Source organism: Melanaphis sacchari, unplaced genomic scaffold (assembly GCF_002803265.2).
Source record: "Melanaphis sacchari strain LSU unplaced genomic scaffold, SCAv2.0 Contig10_pilon_pilon, whole genome shotgun sequence".
NCBI classification, from domain to species: Eukaryota; Metazoa; Arthropoda; class Insecta; order Hemiptera; family Aphididae; genus Melanaphis; species Melanaphis sacchari.
The window spans coordinates 2,272,086-2,285,926 of NW_020270420.1; the positions used below are offsets into that span (position 1 = coordinate 2,272,086).

Genomic DNA, 13,841 nt, shown 5'->3' on the forward strand with positions numbered 1-13,841 from the left:
TTCACATTTGTTTTAAGTTATAAGACCCAACAATAATTTATTTAACTCGTAATAAAGCAATGTGGTTTAATATAAATAAATCTTAAAATGAGTGATGTTAACTTTTTTTTTTTATTGATTAAATTTTCAAATACTACGGAATCTAAAGACATTAGGATTCGCGAATATTTTTTCTTATTTCCTTTTTAGACTGGGATTAAGGCACATTTAAATGTTTTGTGTTTTATTGTTTATAGATTTATATTTCAGTACATCCAATGTTTTAGCTGTTTGAGATTAACATAATACTTGTATTTGTTTCTTTTTGTCTTCGGTTATTATAATTTATAACACTAAAATGATGTTATTCGATGTAATTTTATAGTTATGTTTGTTTAATGTGCTATACTTAATACATTTTAATTTATAAGTATCCCGCTGTATAGCATTATATTATTTGATTCCGACCTCCAACTTCGGGTTCTATTATATAAAGGCTTTCAGCAGTTATTATCCTCTATAATAGTTTATACAAAGTATTCAGTTCTGTGATAATATTGTTTTTGAACTGTTGACGTGTGGGGTTTTGGACCGTTGACGGGCTTTCTTTATTGGAACAATAGCGTATACCTATTCGTTGACCGCTGTAACAACCACGTCGTACTCCTAAATAGCCTATACACATGACATACTACAGCCACACATCTATATAAATAGTGATTTCCGAATAGTATGTAAAAAAAAATAGCAAACAAAAGTGTTAATTTTTCATCTATTCGCACTATTCTAACATTTCGTATAAGCCTTATTTTTTTTATTTGTATAATTTATTTATTCGTCTTTGGAACTGATATCATTTTCTTAAGATTATAACTTGTATCTATACAAATTTATTTTTAAGATTATACCTGTATTTTAAATGATATTATATGATATATTTTAATTGTATTAAACTATTTTTTAAAAAGTTTGATGCGTATAAAATATAAATGTTTAAATTAAAACAAGTATAGATTTTTACGAATTAGCCAATTAAGGAAAAACTATTTTATATAAATAAGTGGAAAATATTTACCTTTTGTATATACCTACATCAAGAGTGAGTAGTATATAATTTATAACCTTTCTTTACACATGAATAAAATATAGTTATAAGTATATGATCGAGCATATTTGAGTATATTTTAATCATAACGGGCAAATTTAAATTTCACAGATTTTATAATTTTAAGGAGTATTATAAAGTCTACCAAGTATAGAAAAAAAAATGTTTATACTCGGCCAAGTGTCAATAATAGGGAAGTCGAAAAGCAAATGATGCATGTAATGCGTAAATAGTTAATACTAAATTCTGCTGATAATATTCTTTAACACTATGTAAGACATAATGTAATATTAATATCATAACATTTAAATAATAGTTTTTGGTGACAGCTGCTATGAGACAATCAATTAAATAATTTAAGAAATAATATAATATATCTACCATATAAATCATATAATGATAACAAAAAATATACTAATATACTACATTTTAAATAATTAACGCTAAAGATATAATATATCACATAGTTTCAATGTGTTTTTATAGAAAATATTACCATTACAAGTATTCAGTAAAATGATTCAAGAATGATATTTTCAGAATTTTTTATTTACATCCAAAATAAGAGTACTTATTTATAATTTATATTTCTAAAACAACGACTTAAATTTTAATATAATTATTCGTTTGTATTTCTGCGAAGTTTGCATACATTATTAACCACGTATTTTTTATTTCATTTTGTACCATAAATTGAGTAATATTTGTTGTTATAATCGAAACAATTATACGAAGAATTGTTTCATGAAAATATATTCATGCAATATAATAAGAACCTTATATAGTAATATTATTTTTATGAAAAATATTTAATGATTTCTTACACACCATAACAACATAATATGTGATTATTATGTAGCAAGACTGTCAAATAAATTATTATTTATTACAAATATTAGTGTTATATAGTTTTGTTTAATCGTTATTCACAAATATCGGAACGCATGTTGAATTGATGAATAACAGTAAGTGCGGTAGATATCGTCAGATTTAGTCGATATTGACAAGTATCAACATAGTGCAAACGGAACTTTAGAACTATAATACCTACATTGAGACAGGAGTACACAATTCTGAAAATTTTACTAATGTTAATACCCTAATGGTGATTTATTCGTTGCAGTAACATCCTTTATGTACCTTTACCTACCACACGATGTGACCTGTGTGACGACCTTCTCACTGAGAGCTTGGTAATCTCTGTATTTATTGTATATATTATAAATTATATGTATGTGCCTGTCTATGGGACGTGAGTATGTAAATTTTAGGGAGTTTAATGCAAATCTTCCGTTGATTATTTTGAATTTATCCGCGGGTATAGTGAGCCTATTAAATAGAAAAAAAATCCACTCAGATGGCGTTTTCGTCTTTCAGCTATAGTCAAGCGCATTTGTTCACTATACCAATATACAAGTCCATATAAGTAAATTAAAGGTAGAGATGTGTGCTTAGTAAATTTTACGGGTAAACGTAAATGCATGTAAATATTTTACAGTTGTTTATTTTACTATTGTTAAAATCGAGAGAGTATAATGATCCCTCATTTTGAATGTCTATACTTGCGTAATAATTTTCGCTTAGGTACTAATATAATATATTGTTTAGTCATACGAGTTGAATATAATATTATGTTCTATGATTGAATCTATTGGAGTAAACAACTATGCATACATTCTGTTCGTCACTGTAATATGAATAATTTTAGAGGTAGGAAGTAAATATGGAAATATAACACGCAAATTTACGCAAAAAGTAAGAAATTAGGCATAATATATCAGATGTTTAAAAATTTGAAGAAAAAAAATGTACATAAACAATTTACTGATTACCAGAATTTTACATAAGTTTCACCCATAAATTTTACATAACCATCTAATTATAGATACAATCTTAGTTCACATATCTGTATTTTGTAACTTGTACCACATTTCGACCAAGAAACCGATACAGCGCGCCAACAGTATTTAGTATTTAGTATTTACATAACATTATAATATATTATAATACAATACGCATAAAGGTTCGCTGTGAGCACATCAGCATGTATGTTGGTTTTTTTATTCACAGAAGAATCGTACGCTTGCATGCACTATGTTGCAAAAGTGATAAAGTTTGGTTTTTGTGTGCGCCCGAGGCTTAAAACAATTTGTTGAAAAAACAAAAGACCAATAAGCGCTGTAGGGATTAAATAATGTTATATATGAACGTCTCCAAGGTAACAACAATACACTTTTTAATATACATATATATATATATATATGAATGAAAGAAATATCTGGGCACAGAGAATTGGATTCGAAATGGTATAGCTTGGTTGCATACGAATTGAGTCTCAACATAAAAATTTACAGAGCGAACTTTTTTTTAGATACACACCAATTGAGTTCCAAAAATTTTAAATAAGATTCTAATTGAATTCATGTTTTAGTACTAAAAAAAATAAAAACATTTTCCATTTTACAAACTTAGAACTGTTTATGAGAAAAATTCTACAAGTGTAGTTAAAAAAGTGTTAGTTTTGGTAAAATTTGATACATTTAAAAAATAAGTGTATTATTGAGTGTACCTACTACCTATTATTAAATTGCTTAAAATAATAAACAAATAAATTAATTTAATATCTCGTATAAGTAAATTGTTTTATATAATTATAATATTTGTGTTTTTCTTTATTTATGATATCATTATTTTTGGTTAGGATCGGTCAATATACTAATTCAGCTTTTAACAGTATTATTGTTTCTATTTCAAAAACAAATATTGAAATGATCAATAAACACGTACCTACTAAACAAAAAAAAAAAAAAAAAAAAAAAAAATCCATGAACTTAATTAATATATTTTTGGTTTTTCCCATTTTCGAACTCAATTGCTCGAATTGGTTATTTTCTTTTATTTTGAAATTCAATTAGCATAAAATAATTTCCTCGTTCAAATATGGGATTCAATTATTATGTATTGGGTAAGTTCATGCACGACGTTGCCGATTGATTAGGTTATATTATACAAAATAAGAAATAAAAATTAGCGATATCACGTGATTTCATTTCACAACCAATAGATTATAACGATAACATCACAGATTTTATACAGGTATTAAATGATATTATACCTATCGACCGGCGGACGAATATCTTAAGCGTGGTAAAAAGTTCAAGAAGTATACATTTTAAACGATTTTTACAAAAGTGTTATTTAGGCAGGAAATTTTTTTCGGTTTTAAACAAAAAAAACTTTTTATATTTTGATAAATAATACAGTCTATACTCCATTCGCATTTAGAAGCGACCCAGGTAACCGACTTCTGCGCATTGACATGTTATCTTTCTGTGTATAATGTATATATTATTGAAGTTCAATTAAGTAGAGGGAACAGTTATGTGTGTGACCTGTGCACCACCGACAAAAACTGGTCGCCACTCAGGTAGCTTCTAAACGTGAGTAGAGTAAAATAGTTTTTGATGGGTAGAAGGCGGCATAACACATTTATATAATATATTATACATTCATATTTTTTGACATATTATTTAAAATACAAATACTTTTATATAATAAATTCAATTTTTTTTTTTAATAACGCTTATAATATATACAAAAATATTAAGCAAAAAAGTTATTAAGTTATTCACACAAATATATAACCCGGAATATATTTTATTCCTCATTTTGTTTTACAAACTACCATCTATATAATATAAATATATCTATTTCAAATGAAAATGATATATCATATAATAATATAATATTCTATTTATATGTTAATCGTTTTAGTAATATTTTATAAGAATTTCAGTTTTTTAGTTACCACGAATAAATAAAAATAGCATCATTCACTTCATAATATCATGAACTTATTATTGTTTATTTTTATCATTTTCCCAGAGATTATAAAATATAATACCATTTGAGTAGTGGAATAACGTACTTTCACACTCGAAAATGTTTTTTTAAATTATTAAAACATCCTTTAATGTCATATAGTTGTATAATGCATTTCAATTCAGATTTTAAGTCATCGTTTTCGTTCAAAAATAAATATTTATTTAGTTATACCTAAGTTATTGTGGGTGCGTATTATTGAAGTATTCTCAAGGGATAAAAACGATTTACGTAAAAGCATATCTACGTGTATTAATATTATTATATATGGTTGCAGCCGGTATGCGTATTTGACATTATTTGTTACTGTTATTGACAGACCAATAATCAACTTGGACCGGACTCAATATTTTACCCGTTGGAAAAATGACCAGCTGAAAATTTGATTTTCTATGAGTCTGTTAGGCTTCGTAATCAAATATTTCACTATCAAAAATTGATTTTTAAAATTCAATAATTTCCATTATATTATCATAACATATGTTTTGTTGAACGATAAATATATTGTGATTTCGTTACGTGTACTTTAAATTATTGATTTAAATTTGAATCAATTTTTTTTTTTTTTTTTCATAAACATTGTGTCGTCGCATTGGTGTGATGGTAGATGAACTTCCACGTATGAATAACCGCTTAATAGAATATACCTAATATTATGTATATAAATGTTTATATTGTTATATTGTAATATTTGTTAATTCAACGATTAAATCGTGAGAAAATCTATTTGAGGAATAACGCATAAAAAAGAGCGCGTGTATAACGGTGACGATATATATTTAAACGTACATATATATGTTTCATTTTGCTAATGAATTAGCGAATTTAATACAGTTAATTTCGCGTCAACAACGGCAATAGGACATTATTATTATATTATGGAGCGGAAACGTTGGTGAATATTCAATGTCTTATGAAAAGATCATTGGTGAGTGCCATATAGTATTATACTGTTGGTGTCGGTATTTGACGTTAGTTAGTGAGACTGGGTTTAGGCGTTTTAATGAACGGCTCCCAGAAGGATCAATTCAAAGAAAATTGAGACAATCGAACATTAAGAACAATTATTAGCGAGGAAGGGATTCCTGAGAAATCTAAAACCGGAAATTAATTGAAAGCCCATTATAACCGACGTAAACCGTGCAAACTTCGAACTATGCCACGGTATCTACAATATACTAAATAATACAATACATTACGTTTTGCATTTGAAACATTTGAAACATACCTAGCTAACCTATTACCTATAACTATTTAGACTACCTACTTTTATTAGGTTAATGGTAAAAAAAAAAATAAACTTATTATTTTTGTATAGTTATAAATAATAAAAAAGATAATATTTACTATGGTCTATTGAGTTGGGAGAGGAGTGGCATGCTCATTTTAAATCCTTAATCATATCCAATCATATATCACGTGTATTATATGCGCGACGTGAAAAAAATAAAAATAAAACGGTTAAATTTCCGTTCGTTGCGATCTCACAATTTGCTATATCTCCGCGGATAGCCATTTATATGTATATGACAAGGGTAGTCAACATGTATTGGCTCACGGGCCACATGGATAAATACAATGATACAAAGAGCCTTAGGCTCTTTTATAGATACATTTTATATAATATTTTTTTTTATAAATGTATATCTAAAAAATTAAAATTCATAATAATAATAATAATAAGAGGAAGAAAAGAATTTTGATTTCATAAATAAGACACTAGCCGCATTTGACAATGACGAGAGCCACATGTGGCTCGCGAGCCGCAAGTTGGCCACCCCAGGTAAATAATGTATATTACACTTAAAGCATGTATACGGCCTATATACTATATAATGTATAAACTAATACTCCAACGCATATTTGTTGTTGTTGTTGTAGTTATACAGGCTCTATATACATATCGAGTATTTATTATAATATATATATATATATATTATTATGATGGCGGGCGAGTGTGTTATAAATTTTCTATATTAAGCTATTATGTATAATAATATAGGTACTTACACTTTATGTCGCATAATATCTCGTGATGAGATATGCAAGAGAGAGCAACGATGGCAATGTCGAAGAATTTTAGCGACGACATTTCGATTTGACGAGCCCATTGACTTAATATATTATTATACGGCTAATAAAAACATTCGAATAAAATATTCGGGAGGGTTATAAAACGACGCTTTTTCACTGCGTGTAATGATTGGTTATATGATGATGAGGGTTTTTATTTCGCATGTCATCGTCTTCAGGCCCACTGAAGTTTTTTTTATGTACTCATACGCCGTCGAGATAATCCAAGATTAAAGGCTGCTTCTGTGTGTTATGTTTTTGGTATAATGAGAAGAAAAATTAATAATATAGCATTCAATCTTTTTTCGAAAAACGTGCGCCAAATATTGTCTCAGAGTAAATGGCTTATTGCATATAAATGCAAATTTGTAAGTAATGAATGTGTCAAGGTCTATAAATATTACAAATATGATATGTGAAAAATATTAATAAAAATGCATACATAAAAAACCTCGTGTTACTATATATAATATAAGGTGACATAATCATAATATGTTTTACGTGGATTTTCACTAAAATTTCATTTGATTGAAATATGAGTAACTAACTTTTTTCACCACACCTTCATTTTGTACTTATGTTCTACAACGTGTATTTCTCAATATTTCATTGTAATATTAAAAAACGTTTATAAAATATAAAAACATTATTATAACACAACAACTGACTGGCAAAAAAAAATTAATAATGTCAAATTAAGTAACAATCACGCGTTCTAGACTCGATATTTATAGATACATTTAGTATTGAATACAATTTTTCAGCAAAATTCTTATGAGAAACATATTTTTTAAATTTAATTTTAATAATAATAATAGTCATTGCAGCTGTAAGTAATTATTTTGATATGCTTAGAAAGCAAAATAGTTTTGGGGCCATCGATTGGAATTATAAATGAGAAAAAAGGATATTAACAACAACTGTCAGGGGACTTCAGAGTTCAGTCTCTAGAGATAACCCTTAATTTCGAGATTACTTTGTTTTTTAATAGCATCCGCTGCATCAATCCCTTGGTTTTATTTTACTTTTGGACAGTAAAACTATATATATATATCCAATATCCTTGACCTATAACATCTTAAATACACGGTCTAGTAAGCTTTAATACCAGATTCGTAACACATTAGTGCATTATACATTGAATTTATACTTAATATAGGTGTATTGTTTACATCAGAATGGTAAATTTTACAATAAAATGGAAATAAGATTATGCTTTGCAGAAAATAATACCTGGTAAATATAAAATGTTGATTAAAGAGAGTGTTTGGACCTAAAATAATGATTCCTCATCGTTCAATACGAATCGATGTATCAATAATACAAAATTCGTGAAAATGGAAAAGTATGTTTTGCACTGACAATTCTCATATAATATATTATATTAAATAGTACCTAACAAACGCCACTGTAATTATTCAGGATCTTAAAAATACAAACTCAAATACATACTAATAATTTTAACACTTTCCCTAAAGAAGTATGTATTATGTTAGATTGTACGTATTGGATTGATTTTCAATACCTATTTTAAGTATAACTTAATACATATAGTTACATTTTCGAATAATTAGGTTTAATAACTACGATGGCAATAGTTTAATATAATACAACTGTTATAAATCATTTTGAATTTAAATAAAACTCAAATAAAGTATAAATATAAAACTTCATAAATATAATTATAATAGTGTTAATTAAATTTGTATTGTGATGTATAAGTTAAATATATAGTATCACAAATAAATGTATCATGTTGAATAGAAAAAAAAATTCTATCAATGGATTTTTTTTATTTTTTTGTGAAAGGTATTCTGTGTCTAGAGTATAGAATTTAAAAAAAAATAGCTAAATATATTAGAATTTTATTCGTGCCTATCAAAATATGCTATCAAACTGCAAAAGCGAAATAAATTTTATAAAATTTGATGACGTTTTTGAGGTATATTTTGGACGAAATATTCTCCAAAAAATTACCCCACAGGATTCGAAGCGAACATAGGTTAGGTTTATTATAATATTATCTATATTATAATAGTTTATAGTAGGTATTATTTTTTATTCTTTAATGAGCGATTAATGTATTCACAAACATTTACACACACAATTAATATAATGTAATAGCTTTATTAGTATTACGATTATTTATAATAATGTAATACCATTAGCATAACTAATACAATACTATAAAAGAAACATTTTCATTGTATTTCTTGTATGACGAATGTTCAGTAAATTTATATTCTGTATAAATTTACTCAAATCAAATATCGAATATTTTAATGTATGTTTTAAATAAGTTAATAATATACCAAATATAAATTTAAATTGTCACAGTCATAACTCATAAGTATTATTCATAATGTATATTCATTATACTTTTACTTAATAATCATTATTATTATAATGTGATAAACTTTTAATAATAAATAATAAATATTAAGCATATATATAATAATATATAATAAATGTATTTCTATTGGTTTATAGATTTACGGTGGGTATTCAACAATCGCAGATAACAGCTTTAGTTTCAAATTTAAGTCATTGGTTGTGTTATGCTAACAGCGCAGTGAACCCGCTGATATACAACTTTATGAGTGGTAAGTTATGAATGTAACAGTTAATGTAGTTTCAAATATAAATGTACTACTGTTCTTTGTTTGTTTAATATATATATATAATTTATTGATTTACGATTTTTCAACAGAATCGATGATCTATAAATTATAAATTAGAACATTTAAACTTAACTAAAGCCAAATTTATAATTATAAAATATAATATAAATAATATTTGAGCACTAAATATATATGCACTTGTATCCTTGATACTTGCCAATAACGAATAGTATTCTCCGAAAAGATTCAAGTGGGGTAGGTGATTTTTCATACTACAAAATAACTAGTACCATCCCAAAAATTTAAAAAAAATATATTAAATATAATTTTGTCGCCAATAGATTGTATCAATTAATATGTGTTAATTATTAAAATTTAGTAAACTTTCTACCATGAAAAAATTATCATTCCTTAGTTAAAAAATAAAACTTTATTTGTAAGTGAAGTACATATTATAAATCTATTTAATGCAGAACAATAATTTACGTACACTTTTTCTCAGTTAAATTTATCTTGTTTAGTGAGTGGTTAGTTCTTTGTGAATTTTGTTTTCTCAATAATTCAGCCAAAATAGTATAAAGTTCTCAATCGTCCAATAGCTTTTACATGCGGGGCGTAATATAATATAGTTCGGGATATCGTAATATCCTGAGAGGACACAAGTTATAGCACCGTAGGCGATGAGGATACTGTGTGATGGTTATTGGACCATGTGACGGTGTTGCCTGCTCCAGACTAAACCCAAATAATAATGGATGAAAAAAATAATAATAAAATAGTATTTCATCCGTTTATCTATTTTTCAGGCAAATACCGTAACGAATTCAAACGGTTATTCCTCTGTTGGGGATCGCACAGGCAGAATCGCCTGCGCCGTGGAGCGCACACGTCCCGAAGTGGCACGTACATTTGCCGATTCACGATGACCACAATGAAGACAGACAACGTGAGCTTTGGACTGTCGCCTGAAGACATTCAATGAATATAATACTATAAGGTGACACGGCGGGACGAAGCTATAATAATATTAAACTCACTCAAAGGCGACCTATTTTTTTTTTTTTTTAGTCTTCTTATTTTGGCTTTTGTGATATAAGTATATGTTACATATTATATTTGTGAGTATGTTTATATATATATATATATATATATATATAAGATTTGGGGGGTCAAATTTTTCCCATTTATATATAACCATAACTTTCTATATTATGTATGTATAGAAAAAAAGATACGTGCTGGCAAGTACACTCGGAATTATCGATATAATATCATATATACTGGTCGCACGTGTCCGGCGGTCTCCTATCATCATCCACCCACATGTCTCTTTGATAAAAGTCTGACGGCTGTTTCCTCGAGAACACAACACATAAAATATACATGTACTCGTATATACAATTTATTCAAGTCTTCTGCCATAATTTCAAGTACATATTTTTTAATATGTATCTGAATTTTTCTGTAACATTTAATACATTTTAAATACTTTCAAAACCATATAACATTGTATTATACTAAAATACTACCTATATTATGGTCATGATATATCGTATAAACTAATATACTATATGGTATTATTTTCCCGCCGTAATAGTTGGCGTAGTACGATAACTAGTATAGCTATTTTCGTTTTGTATATAATAATACTTAATGTTATTGACTATGTGTTTCATTTACTTATATTTATTTTGTTTTGTTTGTTTGTTTTATTTATTTTTATAATTATTTATAATATTCATTAAAATCTTCTGAACTACCTCGCAAATGAAAATTGCATACATTTCCTATAAATTATAATCTTTTATTTTACTATATAGTTCTAAATATGACTCGTCAGAAATCATATGAAATATTATATATCCACACGCGCCAGAGTTAAATTAAAAACGATCAAGTTCAGGAATCGTAATAGAATATTAAAGTATATATGATTAAGGAGGACCACATGACATTTAATAACACATTGTATTATGTGATTATTAAATGTATACGTACTAATAAACAAAGAATATATGTAATTGTAATGTTTCCTGAGGAATGCAATCTACGCAGTAATGTGATTTTTATTGACACAGTTTTCGATCGATAGGCCATAAGGAAACATTGTATAATTATTATTGTATAATTTATAGCATACTGGTAAGTCTAGTCGGAAAAACGGAGACGTCTCGTATAATTTCCAACACCCGTTTCATCTATTTAATCTTCGGTTTAACGTTAGTGTGACATATTGACTTTATTAAAATATATTATACATTTAAATTTTATGCACGGAATCTTAACTATAGTGTAGATAATGTAGACAACATTATAGAAATTTCAATAACTGTGTGCGATTTTTATTATTGACTAATTTAGTAATTTAAACTATGGTAGTACACGGGTGTTCACTATCCGCTTTTCTGTAGTTGTATTTATTACATTTTTTGATTTATGGCATCCCGACTTCTCCACCTGCGTTTTTCCCCCTCATTGATATTTTTGCGCGATTTTAAAATTCCTCTTTTCCTCCTCCATCGAAAAAATATCATATTCGTCCACCTCAACGATGTGAATTCAAATATTCTGGTTTTTTTTTAGTTTAATACTGTATATATCTAACTATATTTGTAAGGGTAATTATAATAATAATTTTTCTCCCTAAGTATGTGATTTAAATAGAAGATAGAATGATATTTTATATTTTACCTGATAAACGAAATTCACTGATTCCTGCTTTCTGTTTCAGCATATAGCATAATAAATATCGGTTTTCGGACTAAAGTAAAATCAGGCAATATTATTTAATTTACCTCATTTTATACAGACGTATAATTCATTGCCATTGTTACGTAATTGAAATATACAACTCACCGAAATTATGATAAACACTGAATGTTGTGTATTATTTGACTAGTCGACAGACCTAAACATGTTTACTAGTAATATAATTAAGTATTCACTAACAAACTAAATAACTAAATATAACACAATTATGTAAAATGTGCATGTCAGCAGGACGATATATTAACAAGACAAATGACAGATGTTATAATTTTATTTTTTAATGGTTTTCTATGCTAAAATGATATGATTGTTGTTTATCCCAGTGCACATTATTATATTTGGCCCACAGACATAGCACTATAGAATAGTTAGTTCCGGTTACCTCACTGACCTCGCAATAAACTAATTTTTCCAATCGATTAATATTTATCCATGCCTCACAATTTCCGGTTTTAGATGATATTATTTGTATTGATTTGTTTTTTAGGCGACCCGCCAAATATATATAAATATATTTTTTAAATCATTATAAATTAATTAATTGGTCGATAATTTTAAACGAACTAATTGAACATGATAATATCATCGTTGGTTTTGACAGAATAAACTACTGGAATAATAATTAAATGTTTGTTAGTACCTATGAAACTTTTAAATTGAATTATTATCAATTAAAGTGGATATAAAAATGAATATCTTTATATTTTTCAACAATTTTTTGTTCCTTAAATGACACATCGTATTTTAATTCAAAACAAAAAGTCCTAAATCAATAAAATATTATTACCTGACCTTTTTTTCAGTTTCCATGATCCTGAATATACGTCTAATATATTAAACTATTATTGTGTAATGTGTTTGAATTTTGGCCGCGTATAACGGTATTACCTATACGTAAAATAGGACGTCAAATCCAACTGACGATTCTTTACATTTTCTATGCCCTGCGCTTGGGTTTAATTCGCGTCGTTGCACACAGCTCGATGTCGGGCTTAACTTTAGATATTATATCTATATCATACCAAACTATACCTATTATTATTATAATAAGCGATTTGTTGTATGAAAATGTATTGGATTTTTACATTATCATTAATATTACTACATAATATAAGTTGTATAATAATAATAATAATAAAATATGTTTAATTATATTATAACATGTACTTTTAGTTAGTAATTAAATTTTATTTCGTACCAGCATTGGTATAAATATACCATGCTATGAATACGTGTATAAGCATTAAATACAATTACATTACACGTTCACGTATCTACACTTATTATATATATAATATATTATACACTCAAAAAAAAATTGGTGTATATGTGTGAGTGTGTGTGTGTGTGTGTGTGTGTGTGTGAGTGTGTGTGTGTGTGTGTGTGTGTGTGTGTGTGTGTGTGTGTGTGTG

General features: G+C 27.0%; 1 protein-coding gene across 3 annotated transcripts in view; it reads left to right on the plus strand.

The window, feature by feature from the left end:
* LOC112603575 (orexin receptor type 2-like) overlaps nucleotides 1-10,703 on the plus strand; it is a 145,984-nt gene extending 135,281 nt beyond the window's left edge. For all 3 annotated transcript variants that reach the window (XM_025352221.1, XM_025352220.1, XM_025352222.1), the window contains 2 exons: nucleotides 9,530-9,642; nucleotides 10,467-10,703. In XM_025352221.1, the coding sequence (XP_025208006.1) occupies nucleotides 9,530-9,642; nucleotides 10,467-10,642 (289 nt within the window). In that variant the 3' untranslated portion in view covers nucleotides 10,643-10,703. The remainder of the gene's footprint in view (nucleotides 1-9,529; nucleotides 9,643-10,466) is intronic.
* The last annotated feature ends 3,138 nt before the right edge of the window (nucleotides 10,704-13,841 follow it).